General features: G+C 34.4%; 1 protein-coding gene across 4 annotated transcripts in view; it reads right to left on the reverse strand.

The window, feature by feature from the left end:
* The window catches only part of LOC138701428 (zinc finger protein ZFP2-like), a 202605-nt gene that overhangs the window by 170290 nt on the left and 16022 nt on the right, over nucleotides 1-16293 (reverse strand). For all 4 annotated transcript variants that reach the window (XM_069828296.1, XM_069828293.1, XM_069828299.1 and 1 more), the window contains exon 2: nucleotides 4004-4101. In XM_069828296.1, coding sequence (XP_069684397.1) covers nucleotides 4004-4101 — 98 coding nt within the window. The remainder of the gene's footprint in view (nucleotides 1-4003; nucleotides 4102-16293) is intronic.

The following is a 16293-nucleotide window of genomic DNA, read 5'->3' on the forward strand; positions in this document are numbered from 1 at the left end:
CCTCTGCAGTGGTGCATTTTTTGTTACATATACATAAATGAATTATCATTATGCCATCTTTTACCAAAATTTGATAGACAAAAGCTGCGCTGTATACACATTCAGGGCCTTTACAGAAGCAGCTACAGAACTGTGAGGAACAATCTATTGTAAAATTTCAACTAAGTGCTTCAGGAATTCAGGACATTAATATGACAGATTTGAGTGCTGATCGAAATATTTGTTGAAAATATGTCAGGTTGTAACGAGTGGACGTTACACATCACAAGAAGTAAATAAGATTCCAGAACATTATCACATGCATGTTGGCTAACAATTGCAAGTATGATTCTTTGATTGTATACATTTATACAGAAAACCTTAAAACCCTAGTAACATATGTAAGTCTAATCCATGTCTATGCACCGATTTGTTTTCAATTAAAACTAAACCAATCTGTGAGCATAATGCTCGACATCTTTATAAGATGATGGAGTTATCACGATTTGTAGATAACAATTTGAAACGCATCATCAACAAAGTGATTTCTAGAAATGCATTTTATGCTCATCCTGAACATCTCTTGCTGGCGATGTTGACTGACAAGAGACCACATGCTAGGGAAATGACAGTTAGAAGAATATTAGATGCCCATAGAAATATTCCATTTGGCGATTTCAGGTGCATAATCTTAATTTTGATGCAGATGACTATGCTAATATGATTTTCTGGGACTGTGAAACTACCGAGCCACTGGCATTACATAGTGTTAGCAGCGAGGACCTAGAAAAGATAGCTGAAGTAATAGTTGTATATGGTAGTATAATTGCATCATTTCCATGCCACACACAAGCAGTTGAATGAATGGTGAATCTTGTAATAGATGCTTCAGCAAAAGTGCATGGGCAAAGAACTAGAGATCTATACATACAAAGCAGACTTAGAGCTAGGAAGGAACTACCTTCATATGAAACAAAGAAATATTACTTTTCTGAAAAGTAATTAATACAGTGGTGAATAAAACAATAAATGGTAAAAAAAATCTACAAACAATGGGTGAGTGATTGGGATGGAACTTGATTTACAGCCACTTCCTCACGGTGAATTCTGGGTTGATATAGCCTACAATATATATTAATTGTTTGGACAAAAATTAAATGTTATTAACTGCTGGATGGCATAATTCTCTCTTATAATAAATTTAAAGAGTATTTTCAATGGAAACTTACACTCTACATCAAGAGAAGAGCTGCAAATAAAGTAGGAACAATTTACTCTAAAATGTGAAAATCAGTAAACAAATAACAAGAGATAGGTTAGGTAAAAATTATTGTAGCGGGATAAAATCTTGTATGGATTGATTACAGACCATGACGCCCCTAGCCATTTTTTAATTGGCAAAAAAATTTCTTTACCCCTTTTTCAATACACTTTATTGTGCATGTCCTTCTTTAGCCCACAGTGAATTGGAAAGGCATTAGACAGAAACTGGCCTATAAGGACTCTGCTGTATGTTTTACTGAGACACATTTTATTTTAATTCACTGAATTAGACTCCTGGGAATACCAAATTCAATAAGAATATTATATAAAAATTCCCCCTTAACTAAATCATATGTCTTTTTGAAATCTATGAAAAACTGATGTACTGTGCCCTTATACTCTCATTTTTTTTCCCAATACCTGTAAAAACTCTGATCAATAGTCGATCTACTACACTTAAAACCACGTTGATGATCCTCAATAATTTCATCTACATATGAAGTTAATCTTCTCACAACAATATTGGACAACATTTTGTACAACATCACTAAAAGTGATATTCATCAAAAGTTACTATAGGCTAGTTAGTTTTTATCTTTCTTCTGAAAGATAGGTACAATTATGGACTTCTTCCATTGTTCTGGTACAATTTCCTTTTCCCAAACAGTGAGTACAAACTTATAAATCACACTACGAGTAGATAATGTGTTTATACCCTCTTGTATTAATTCTGTTGGAATTTAATCGATACCTGGGGACTTGTAATTTTTCAGATTTTTTATCGCAATTTCGACTTCAGAAAGTGTCGGTTCAGATATAAATTGCTCAGCAGTTTGCATTTGAATATCATCCTGATTATTTCTATTTGGTCTATGTATATTTAGTATTTACCGAAAATAGCTTTTCCATTTGTTCAGGATGGAATGAGAGTCTGCAAGCAAGTCACCATTCTTATCCTTGATCATGTTTACCCTTGCCTGATATTCTTTCTTAAATTCCTTTATACCCTTATATAAATCTCAAATGTTTTTATTTGTACTGTTTGTTTCTACTCATTCAGTTTTTCCTTCAAGTAATCTCTCTTTTTATTCCCAAGCGTATGACTTGCTTCCTGTCTTTCATTGAAATAATTATCTCTATTCGCCTGGACTGGATTCTGTAAGAATTTCAATTCTACCTGTTTCCTTCTTTCTACCACCATGGAACAATCTTCATCAAACCATGGTTTCATTTCCTTAGTTTCATATAGCCTATGCTCTGCTCAGCTGCAATTTTGATATCATCTCTAATATTTTCCCTCAATAAAATTTGCATGTGTTATCTAGATAAGTTATGGTTGTGAAGCTTGGACTCTCACTTTGAGAGAGGAACAGAGATTAAGGGTGTTTGAGAATAAGGTTCTTAGGAAAATATTTGGGGCTATGAGGGATGAAGTTACAGGAGAATGGAGAAAGTTACACAACGCAGAGCTGCATGCATTGTATCCTTCACCTGACATAATTAGGAACATTAAATCCAGATGCTTGAGATGGGCAGGGCATGTAGCACATATGGGCAAATCCAGAAATGCATATAGAGTGTTAGTAGGGAGGCCGGTGGGAAAAAGACCTTTGGGAAGGCCGAGACGTACATGGAAAGATAATATTAAAATGGATTTGAAGGAGGTGGGATATGATGGTAGAGACTGGATTAATCTTGCTCAGGATAGGGATCAATGGCGGGCTTATGTGAGGGCGGCAATGAACCTCCGGGTTCCTTAAAAGCCAATAAGTAAGTATCTAGATAAGTTACCAAAATGTGTTCCAATTCCTCATAGAAGCTATCTTCTATAAGGTCGTCTCTCTCTTCTGTATGGGTGAGAGCATTTATAACTACGATATCCAACCATCTACACTTAAGCATTAAATATGATAACTGTCACTAATATAGTCGACCTTTTTTAGTGCTGATTTTATTCTTTTATGAATAAAGAATCCTGTTCCTAGTAGGTGGTTATTGTTTCCTTCCTTATAGTACAAGTAAACGTCTATTAATGATATGCCTTTCCCAACTAATCTAACCTCCTGTACTCCCACAAAGTCTATGCTATATCTAGCTAGTTCTTTTGCTACTAATGTTACCCCTCCTCCTCTATAAAGACTCGTGACATTCAAATTACCAAATCTCATGACCTTATGCCTTTGCTATATCGCATCAAATAATCAGTCCTAATCTGAGGTTTATGTTAGAGATTCATAACAAGCTCTTTTTTTTTATGGTGATGCGTTGTTAGCCCTTTGCCCAATTCCCAAGCTGGAGGACCACCCCTTATCGGCTATGACTGCTTATTTAATATATTCACAGATACACTACATATCTGGAGACTGTCTCCTCTATCTGCAACCTGAGGATACTCTATGCTGTGGCGATAGGGACTCACAATACATAGATAGATAAATAAGTAAACAAATAAATAAACAAAAATAAATTAATAAATATTCTGTTAGTTATAATTCAGAAAAAAATTAATGCATTCTCATTAAAAGAAACTTGCATTAATGTTTGTTATAAACCGAATTTCAAATAAAGAGGCATAATCAACTTCTTATTAAAAGCAAAAATAAACGTCTGATTTGGCAACATTTGTTGAGCAACTCTAACCTTGGATTAATTTCACTACTCTGATTAAGTCTGCTGAATTTAATGTAAGAGACGTACACTTTTCTGACTTATCTTACAAATGTTGAATATGGGCGTTACATGGTAATGATTTTTAACTTACCTCTGATAAAGGCTTCTCCTCTTCTACAACTGTGCTATCACTTCCTGGTATAGCCAACGGGTCAACCTCATGTTCCATCTTGATCACATCCAACACAACTGAAACAGATGATTGAGGAAATTGATATTTGTTTTCAGAATTTAAGCTGTTAGAAATACATTACTAGCTTCTAACTACAAATTAATTACCTGCCATAGAGAGGTATGGAACATCTTTAGTAGGCATATTAATGGGTAATTGTTATGAACTAACTGCTAACTGCGCATTGAGCCTAAGAAATGACTTCAGAATTAAAATGATCCAATGGAACACTAGGAACAATGTTGATGAATTTAAGGAGGCAAGAAGAAAAGCTAAGACACTAATCTGTAGAAAGAAAAAAGAATACGAAGAAAATTTACTACGCGAAACACAAGACAGATACAGTAGAAATGACTCGAGAAAATTTTTCGAAAATATTCGGAAATTTAAAGGCAGCTTTCAATCAAGAACAACCTGGTGTTGGGATAAGGATGGGAATCTGGTTGGCGAAACGGCTGGAGTCTTGAAAACATGGACTGAACACTTTAGTGAAACAATGAATCCTGACATAAACACTGAAGAGGACACATCATCAAATGAAACCGTTTATTTTGGCCCAGAAGTACAACTAAAAGAACCAAGTAAACTTGAAGTTTTTAACGTAATTAAGAAAATGAAGAATAACAGAGCTCCCGGTGAGGATATGATAACAGCAGAGCTGATACAGAAAGGTGGAAAGTGTCTCTGGACCTACATATATGAATTAATATTAGCGATTTGGAACAAAGAAGAAATTCCTGATGAATGGAGAACAGCGCTGATATGCCCCATACACAAAAAGGGCAGCAAGCTGGACTGCAACAATTTCCGATGAATCTCGCTGTTGAATGTTACATATAAGATTTTTACAAATATAATATCTAATTATATTAAAGCATATACAGATGAATTCCTGGGTGAATATCAGTGTGGTTTTAGGCAAGGACGAAGTACAACTGATCACATATTCACAATCAAACAGTGTTCAGAGAAGACAAGTGAATATAATATCCCTATACATATGCTTTTTATAGACTTTAAGCAGGCATTTGATAACATGAATCGATTTAAAATTCTGGAGGCTATGAGAGAATTTGGTATCCCTACCAAATTGGTAAATTTAACAAAAATAACCCTCTCCAAAACATATAATAAGGTAAAGATACAAATAAAACTATCTGATAAATTCTTAACAGTAAATGGGGTGAGGCAAGGAGACTCCTTATCTACAATTCTGTTTAACATCGGCCTTGAAAAAGTCATTAGGAACATTGATATAAATTTTAATGGTACCATATTTAATAGGACCAGACAATGCACGGCCTACGCGGATGATATTGTGGTCATGAGTAGATCTCTTGGACTGCTAAATGAAATAGTAAACCAAATTCAAATAGAAGCAGAGCACATGGGGTTAAAAATTAATAAAGAGAAAACTAAATATATGAGAAACATAAGACCAAGTGGCGTTTGTAATAAAGATATATAATAAATGGACAGAAATATGAGGAAGTAGATTCTTTTAAATATTTAGGAGTTCTAATTACCCAAGAAAACAATGCAGATGCGGATATGAGGCAAAAAATTGCTGGGGGAAATAGATGCCTGAGAACCCTTAACAAAACTTTGAGAGCAAGATGCATAAGTAAAAAAGCAAAACTTACATTATATAAAACAGTCGTAAGACCAATTGTGCTTTATGGCAGTGAAACTTGGACTCTGTCGAAGAAAATGGAACAACAACTGATGACATGGGAAAGAAAAATTCTAAGGAAAATCTATGGTCCTAAATATGAGAATGGGCACTCGAGAATTAGATATAATACAGAACTGAAAACTAAATATAAATCTCCAGATATTGTTGCTGAAATCAAAGCCCGTAGGTTGGAATGGTTAGGACATGTAATCAGGATGAATGATCAGAGAATACCAAAAAAGATTCTAAACACAAAACCAGAAGGCAGGTGCAATATTGGCAGACAGAAACTAAGATGGTTGGATGGAGTGGAGGACGATTTAAGGACTCTAGGCGTGAGAAGATGGAGGCAGAAGGCTCTGGTTGGACAGGAATGGACCAAGATCCTAAGAGAAGCCAAGGCTAGACTACAAGGGCCGTAGTGTGCCGAAGAAGAAGAAGAAGAAGAAGAAGAAGAAGGAGGAGAAGAAGAAGAACTGCTAACTGCTGTGTCCATATCAGAGACTGACATTTAGCGTGTTAGGACTGCTCAACGAGCTTCAGTTGTTACATAACTGGATGATGTCATAATTCACAGCTCGCTCGCTTGATCTTGATAAGTAGTAATAGTAGTGAGTGAGTGACCCGGTCTTTACTCGCATTTATGGATGCTCTGGATTCTCTTTTCTTGCTACTTTCTTTTATGTAGGCCTATCAGCAAATCAACTGGTACATATCAGAGTTTAGGCCTATTGGGTCTATATCTATATTTTATATGTTTATTAGAATGGTACATTGTGATACATTTTGAATAGATCTAGAAGGGGTTAAATGATTAATCGAATAAGAAGTCCATGGCGTCTGTAAAAAAATAATTACGCATATCTCCTTAATGTATAAGGTTACAAGAAAGATATACAGTACTCATAGTATTAATTTTCCTTTGTAATTAAACAACTTTTGTTTAAAACTGTTTTTCATTTGGCACATGAGAAAAATAATTATTTTGGACGAGCAAAATAAATGGCGCATTCTGTATGTTGAAAAGGCTTCAACTTTTTTTCATACTCGTAAAATTATTTGAATTTAAATTGTATTTTGTAATTTACAAATGACATTTTTTACAGTTAGTTTGTATTCTTATTTAATCTGCAAAACAGTTTCGAACACAAGAGGTGTAAGTGCAACATAGGCTATTATAAAATGGTTATTTTTAATATCTTAATTCAATTTTTTTTTTTTCAAAATCTGCAGCGAACTACTTCATATGACCAAGACTCAATATGTAAGCACAAAACAGACTTTGCATACAATTTTCCATTGTCACTTAACTTTAAACTCATTTTTCTCAACATTAGGTTTATGTTACTTATATCCCTTTGCTCTTGACTCCTCTATATCTTGAAGTTAAATTATGTTACTCTATTCTTAGTCAACAAAATTCCTTCTTAAATTATACTCAAGGTGATTACTTGAATCTCTACAAATTGGAATTACTCATCAAGACGATATCGAAACAACTGTTAAATGTTCAGATGATAACAAATACAAAGCTTAGGGGCCTATGTAATACCGGTACTATTTATCCATGACCATAACGAAAAACATGCCTTTACTAAATACTTTTGCGTTTGTAAAGTAGGCTTTTATTCATCATTACTTTATTTCACTAGTGAGATAAATACTTTACCTCACAGTTTGAACTTTATCTCACAGTTCATTAGTATTTTCCTAATACCCGGGTACACACGTATACTTTTCCATTGAACTATTACTCAAGAAGTTAATATATTAGTTACTAGATGTCATTACCTCTACTTCTTTATTACCATTTCTTAAATATACACTCAATCTCCTTCTCTTTTCTCTATCTGCTACGTCGTAATTTGTACATTAAATCCATATCTAATATGCAGCTTTTTAAAATTTTGTAATAATTTACCTTTTGGGATGCGAAGAGACTTGAACCTGCGAAGTTGGGTTTATAGGATTTTAAATTTTAAAACAACACGCGTTAGCCAACTGAGCTAAACAGACACGATGATTAATTAAGTTTTAATATTCCTCTTAAGTTTACAGAAGTAAAATGTGAAATTATTTTAATCATGTTAGTCCAGTGAACACTTCTAAATAATCCTTGAAACTTCAAAAAGACGAAAATACACGTTTAAAGTAAAAAAATATATATTAAAATTATATAATTAATTATAATTTGTTATTTATCCAACGCCTTAGATACCATTCTTTACTAATCATGGCCTCCTACATCATGACCTACCTAGTAAACGTATTGATTCTAAAATCCATGCCATGGTATGTGATTACATGAGGACTTATTTTCAACATATTTTCTTTTATAAAACATAATTTTTCGTTATGGTCATGGATAAAATTACGTATGGTACTTGTGAGCGTGATCTTTATTGCACTTACCTCACAAGTACCATAAATAACTATTATTCGTAAACTTCTATTTACACTAAACTGTAACTATTATCTAAATAATGTACTAAGAAACAGAAAAGATTGTATAAGAGACCTTGGCTTATTATTTAACAGTAAATTATATTTCCATAATCACATTTATTAGGCCTACATACAATTATTCCATAAGAATATTAGGAATAATGAGGTCTATTACTCATTCTTTTTCTACACCTGATTCTAATGTTATAGGCCTACATTAGTGAGATCGAAACTGAGTCGACCAAATTGGAAAATAATCAAAGAAAACTTATATCCTTATGTGCATAGAGATTTCAACCCACTGCCTCCAGGTATAACTATGAGCTAAAAGTGAGTACCGATACTTTAAATGTTGAAACTTATATGTTAGACGACATGAACTTAATTACCTATTTTTTTGTAAAGTCATCAAAGGAGCCCTCAACTGTGAATCTTTCATAAGTAATATCAGCTTACATATTCCGATAATGGGCTTGAGAGTTCATAACCTATTCTATATTAGAAATTCTAAATCTCTCCAGTCTCCAAATGCATTAAAAATTCTAACCTGCATGATTGTGATTTCGATTCATTCAATGCATAGACTATTTATTCATGGCACTGTCAAACTGTATCAAAATTTTTAAATTGTTTTATATAATTTGTAAATATAAGTATTCTGCTCTGGTGGCATCCTCAGAAGATGAATTACAATGTTCAGTTTTTAATTTTAACAAAATTGGAATTAAATATGATATGAAAATCAATAAAGAAAAAAACTAAAATAATGGCCTTCTGCGGAAAATACCCTGTGCCTAGCAAAATATGTTTAGATTAAAAAATATTAGAAAGAGTCAATTATTTTACATATCTCGGATACACATTATCTTTTTTCGATGAAGTAGACATTTCACAGAAAATTTCTAAATACACCAAAACAATGGGAATAGGTAATTAACAACATTATGAAACCTTCTCTAGTACAAAGGCATATTAGAATTCGCCTATACAAGACCTTGCAGAAACCTGTACTTTGTTATGGCAGTGAGGCATAGACATTGAGAAAGAAAGGCGAAAGCAGAACAATGGCCAATGAAATTAAATTTATGAGATATACAGCGGGATATACGAAATGGGATCACAAATGCAATGAAGATGTAAAGGAAGAATTACAGCTAGAATCTGTAATTAGGCCTAATTACATAAAACATTATCGGAACAACTGGATAAATCATCTGCATCACATGCGTAGAGATAGAATTCCAAAAGTCATGCTCCACTATCGTCCAAATGGGAAGAGATCTCTCAGTCTCCAAAAAAGTGCTGGATTGAAAATTCAACTGTGAGATTGTAACATACTTGAAAGGAAGAAGAAGAGGAAGAAGAAGAAGAAGTAGTAGTAGTATTCTGTGTTATTTCATGTAATTTTATACCATACCATTTCAATCAGATTTTGAATCTGAAATGAATTTTTATTCCATTGCTTATTATGTTGTTTACGAAAGTAGGCCTATTTAGATGTTGAGCATACGAACTGACCAGACTTGCAGAGAATAATTAGGTACATGTCATTATAGATTACTTATCTCGTACCTGTACCGGGTCTTTCCCAGGGGTAAAAGGCAGTCAGAGCATGGTGCCGACCACACCACCTCATTCTAGTGCCGAGGTCATGGCAAGCATGGGGCTCTATCTCCATGTCCCCCAAGTGCCTTCATGGCATGTGACGGGGATACCTTTACCTTTTTTTTATCTTGTACCTATGTAAAAATTACACTGTATCATCCTTTATGTTGAGGAAGTACCAAAGTGTGACATGGAAAAAATTAATTTTATAAAATGAAATATTTAGGCCTACCCAGTGAAATCTCACTTTGAAAAGTGACAGTTACTTTACAATTTCAATATGATATTTAATTCCGAAAATTTTTATTTATGATATCTATGTCCATGACACTTTTCCAAATTTTCTTATTGACACTTGAGACATTTAAGAACACATTTAATAAATAACAAACAACCACACTTAGTTTAAATTTTTACCACTCGAGTTGACATATTCATGGAATTACCCTACTCACTATTGTTAGAGTATGTCAGAGGAGCTAGAAATAGAGCAGTAATTCACTGCCAGTGAGACAAATGACAGGGAATAACTTCTATCTTGTTGTAGCTTGAGTCATGAGATCTTGCGATCCTTGAGCTGCAGAGTGCTGGTTGCCCTTCTGTTGATGCAATATACCTTCAATCAAGTAGGTTTTTCATTGGTGCTTGATTCTCTTGTACTGTGACGAGTGGGAGAATTGGAATTACCGAACTCAGTCATGTAAGCACACAACACCTTTTAAGTCGTGTGAATGCCGTGAATGTGATAGTGATAAGCAATCTAATATCAGTACCACTAAAAATATTACGTTACTGGCTTGGTTCAACGTATTAGTGTCTAGTGTAGAAACTTTAAATCTAAAATGTCATCAGTGGGTGATTGTGTTGCTAAAAAGAAGAAAAAAGTGCAAATTTTCCGAAAAACTGGTGGTGAAATATTCGTGTTTTAAAGAAGGGCATAATGAAAATGAAGCCAAGTGTAGTGTATGTGACAGTTTTGTGAACACAGGAAATATAAGGGGGCAGCAGATCTTGAGAGGCATATTAGTAGTGAAAAACACCGAAAATTTGTTATAATAAGTAGTATTTTACGTCATAACACACAAACAACCAGCCCCCACCATAAGAGCAACACACCCTCACCCCTACAACCGACAAATGTACATAGCAGAATTCAAGATCACCAGTAGTTCAGGAGACACTGATGAAGACGTAACATCACGTCGAAATGGGTTGTTTGTTTAAAAATTTTAACACTTTTTAACGTGAACTATAATCAATAAATATCAAAACTTTTATGGCAACCACCACAAGTTCCGCTCAAAAGAAAGCTCGTGCAGTAGAAGTGACAATGGGTGTCACACAGTACACCACCATCAGTCATATAAATCGATGGATTTCATATTGAAATTACCGGTAACTAAGTTTTGTTTTCAGACTCTGAAATAATAAAAAACACTAGCTATGCCAGAACCAAGACAGAAGCTATTGTAGGTAACATTCTCGCACCTCATTCTGTTTCTACTGTTATTGAAGCTCTGAATAAAAAAATACCATATTTCGGTATTTCGACTGATGCTAGCAATCATGGTCCCTTGAAATAGTTATACAATATTTTGATTGGGAGAAGAATGGTATACAAACAAAAGTTACTGAGTTTGATATCTGTAGTAATGAAAAATCTGAAACTATATTCACATATATTTCAAAGGCCTTAGCAAAACACAAGTTTTCCTCCAAATACATAGCCTTCTCTGGCGACAATGCTAATGTTTATTTCGGGGGTGTCAACACTCAGAGGAGGGAGGAAAAAAAAAAAACATTTTTACCGAACTTAAATATAACTTGAACAGTAACGTCATAGGAATAGACTTTCCCGCTCACATATTGCACAACTGCATCCAACATGGTACTGACAGTTGATGTGGAGACTATTATAATAAATTTTTCAATTATTTCAGTGTCTATACAGTTCGTACAGAGGAAGTGAAGGACTTCTGTGAATTTGTTGATATAAACTACTAATAACTTCTGAGTTCATCTAAAACAGACGTGGGCATTTAAAGAGATGTGCCGTACTACTCTGATTGCTGCAACACGCATCACCTATTAACATAATACTCATAACATAAAATGATATAAAACGTACAATTCCATAATCTGAACCTATTTGTTTTGAAAGGGCATCAGTCACTAATTTTCATCCTTTGAAAATAAAATTAAGACACTAAGGAAAAATAGATTCTTAACAAAATATCAAGCACATTACTAAGAAACAGAAAAACAACAATTAGACTATTTTTTTAACTTCTTACTGTAGTTCTTTGTTGTTTTTGTCAATTTACGTCAATTGACTCATGCCCTTAAAAGAAAGGATTCGTTTATTCTTCTTCGTCACGTAAATCAGCAAGTGTTTCAAAATTTGGAGTTATGTCAGACATTGCAATTGTGAGCTGATAGAATAAATTTTCGTCTGAAATGCGTGATCTTGATTTGGATTTTACAATGGCCAACTGAGAAAAAAACTGTTCACAAATAAAGGTTGAGCCAAACATAGACGCAATTTTCATAACAAAACTCCGAAGATGTGAATATTTTACTTTGCAAAGTTGTTTAAGCTTATATACATCTAAACCAGCCATATTTGTGCACTTGCACTTGGGGTTTCGCGGCCAGACGCACTAACCGTTACTCCATACGTGTGGACTACTATTATTATAAAAATAAAATAAAATAAAATTTGTTCCATTAAAACGAGTCTTTTCATAATGTCACTCAACGTGCTAGTAAAATTTTGTAGCATAATAAGCACCTAACGCTTTCCCCTTCTTCGCAACAAAAGAATTCATTTTCCCATTCTTTGTGGAAATAATATTTTTGGACTTTTTTACTTCAGGAGGTTCCTTAGAGAGCGACATTTTTTTTTAGTGAAATCCACCGCTGACTGCCAGTACTTCAACCGGTAGGACAGGTACCCCAGCTAGGGGTGTGGAGGGAGGGAGGGAGGGAGATCACGTCCTTGCGTTCGACTCCGTTCAATATGTACTACTGATGCCCACGTCTGATCTAAAACAAGATGGTTAAGCTTATTTCCTGCTTTGGAAAGGATAATTAAAATGTTTCCAGCTGTGAAATCATATTCTATGTCCCGGTCATCTAAAACTGTGCCAGTGATGATAAGGTCTTTTTTTTGAAAATGAGTTCTCAGAACTGTATCTTTGGTTTCTTCATTTGATAATGTACGTCTTCCAAACTAAAATCTCAAGCATTGAAAGGGAACATAATTCTGTAGTGGAAGTCTATGATTTGCTTATGTCAGTTCTCGTTTCTTTGCAGGATAGGCTGAAAAATGAGTTCTTGCCACTAAAAGTAAAACAGTAATTAAATTCATTTTCTGAAAATGGGTTCCATACAGAATGTAAAAATTTTCATGAAAATGTAAGCCATGTCTATGAAGTTTGCATAGAATATCTATACAAATGATCGAAACCTATGAAATAATTTTGCCTAACTGCTTTGTAGCAGTGGCAGTAGCAGTAATAGGTTATTTTATGACGCTTTATCAACATCTTAGGTTATTTAGCGTCTGAATAAGATGAAGGTGATAATGCCGTTGAAATGAGTCCAGGGTCCAGCACTGAAAGTTACCCAGCATCTGCTCATATTGAGTTGAGGAAAAACTCCGGAAAAAACCTCAACCAGGTAACTTGCCCCGACCAGGAATCGAACCCAGGCCACCTGGTTTCGCGGCCAGACGCGCTAACCGTTACTCCACAGGTGTTGTGGACAACTGCTTTCAATGGTTGAAGTTGGAACACATATAAAAAGCATAAAATAAGATAACCTATTGATATGCATTGAATTCTTACTCTAAAAATGTCATTATTCATGATTCTAAGCTCTTATCAACTCTGCAATGTACAAAGATATGCTAATCAAGTTAATTTTGACAAAGATTTAACTTTAGATAAACAATGGTGGGTCATTCCATTGTAACAAACGTTACATTCTTACATGGATTTGAACATTTGACATTTTTCTGCAGTCAACTGTAGACAAGAGCAATGCTTTGGAACATACCTGGTAATAGAGGATAGTGTGAAGATTATATAGTACCAAAAATATAATACTGTGATGATGCATGTTCTTGGGTTTACAATTTGAAGAAATGTAATAAACGTTACATCAAAGGACATGGATTCTCAAGTTGTGAAAGACTGTTGTGATTCTCTGTTCTTACAATATTTTATGTCAGATAAAAAAAATACAGCTTGAATCTAGGAAGATTACAGAACCAAATGACATAAACGTTTTTAATTCTACAGATGTATGTTACTTGAAAATAATTAAAAACTTAGAGTAACAAACGTTACAGAGTCAGAATTGAACAGTTTGTAAAGAACATCCTAGTGATAATTTAAAAAAAAGGTAATTTTTGAGAGTACAATAACATTCTTACTCAACTAGCACAGTAAAATTTGTGTTGAAAATAAATTTTCCCCTAACTTCCTTAGGTTTAGGCAATGTGCTTAAAACTAGGTCTGGGGATATTTCATCTATATCGTCATTTGTTGGGTACACAAAGTAAGTGTTCTTTCCTTCTCTTCTTCTCATGAATTGTACACTACACATATTACTCACATAATTGAGAAGGATTATATGTCCGACATAATATTATCCAGTTTGTGGATAATGAACCAATACGTAATCACCAACTGATAGTTCTGAAAATTTTGAATTCATGGCATGATCAATGGAATGAGTAGATTTTGTAGGACTGCTTGTTTCTTCCTGCGTTTCTTTTATTTTATGTTTCTTAAATGGTTCAACATCTCCAGTATTTGAGAAGAGCCCAACTGTGTTTGGTGCAGCAATTTTCACACATCAGGCTTGTTGGATTCCTACCACTGGCAATGCACTTTTCCATTCTTCTATATATTTTGCAGCAATTGAGTCAATTTTACCAGCAGGGACATAAAAACAATGTATGTTGTAAATGTTAGATTTTGTGATGTCATAAAATTGCTCAGCATTTTGCACGGTAGCATTTCCTTGTAAAACTCGCTTCCATACACTGCGTTTAAGGGTAGCTCCAACACCATTGTGTGGGCCCTTACCATGGTAAGACTCGTTATAGTTCCACTCAACATTACATCCTAGAATTTTGGATAATGTGCACAAGTATGATATTGCCTTCCGGTTTTTTAAATGTTGTGCAGCACCATCAGTCCACAGATAAACTGAAGTTATAGGAGACTGCTTTAATGTAGACAAGTAGTTTAGTAGGATTTCATTGAAAGCAGCAACTTCAGCAGTGCCATGACTCTGTGTATCACTAATGACTGCTAAACATATTGTTGCGACATCATCAGTAGAAGATTTTAGGAAATAGCAAACTGCAGTATAGATTGTCGTTGATGTTTCAGCTGATGTGTGTGTCCAGTGTGCTGCCATAACTTCATTCTGAAATTTTGCTACATAGTTCTCAGCAAAATCTGTTAGGAGAATCAGCTGTCCTGGTTGTAGTGATGATTTTTGTTTCTGCTGTTCCTTCCATTGTCTTCTTTTATTGTATATATGATTGGATAGTTGCGTTAGCTGATTCTTGAAATAAGTGAAGAATTCATTTATAGACATATCTTTTTGAACCAGATGTCCACCTTCCCATTGCTTGGTGTGAACCTCATCACAGTCATCATCAATTTTTGTAATCAGCGTGGATTCAATATCTCCACATTCTTGGCAACTTCTTTTCATACAGTTCTTATTTTCAGTTTGACAAACTGTTTCTTTCAGAAGCTCCTGGATGGTTTTTGGTTTTTCACTTGTTTTCCAGGGCGCTGCTGAAATCATTAACTGCGTATTTCCACAGTAAGGGCAGCAGCACATTATCTGATCCTTATCAGAGACCAACCTGACATGTTTCGGTCGCATTTCACAAAATTTTGATAGACCAATCTTTACATTTGGATTCTGCTCTTGAAAAAGTGTGTATACTTCACGCAAATGATATACAAGCAGTCTTTTTTGCATATATTCTTTCTTTCCATCCTCACGTATTAAAATAAAATCTTTTTTTCCAGGGAGTTGGCGGGAAACATCGTCACATTCATAAAAATCCTTCACCATTTTCATAGTATCTGCAGTAATAGACAATGTAGAAGATGTGGAATGTTTTGCTGGCTGTACTAATAGATTAAATGATTCGGCAAGCTTTCTTACTACGGCTGTTTGTTTTCGAGGGCTCCTTGGAAGGTTTCTTTGTGCTCTTTTTATAGCCTTTCCAAAAGAATTTGCACTCTTATAAGGAGGACTTTCTGAAGAACCGTCTTTCAAAATACATTAACTTAAAACTCTTGCTTTTTGTCTTCTACGATATTCTTGTACTCGCTTCCTAGTGGCTTCTCTTTCTGTAGATTTTTCCGATTTTGATTTTGGCTTTTTCCTAAGTTTCCTCATAATGTTACGACACTTTTCTAGTCTCTCTTGAGTTTTTTCTGTGTCC

Source organism: Periplaneta americana, chromosome 6, assembly GCF_040183065.1.
Source record: "Periplaneta americana isolate PAMFEO1 chromosome 6, P.americana_PAMFEO1_priV1, whole genome shotgun sequence".
NCBI classification, from domain to species: Eukaryota; Metazoa; Arthropoda; class Insecta; order Blattodea; family Blattidae; genus Periplaneta; species Periplaneta americana.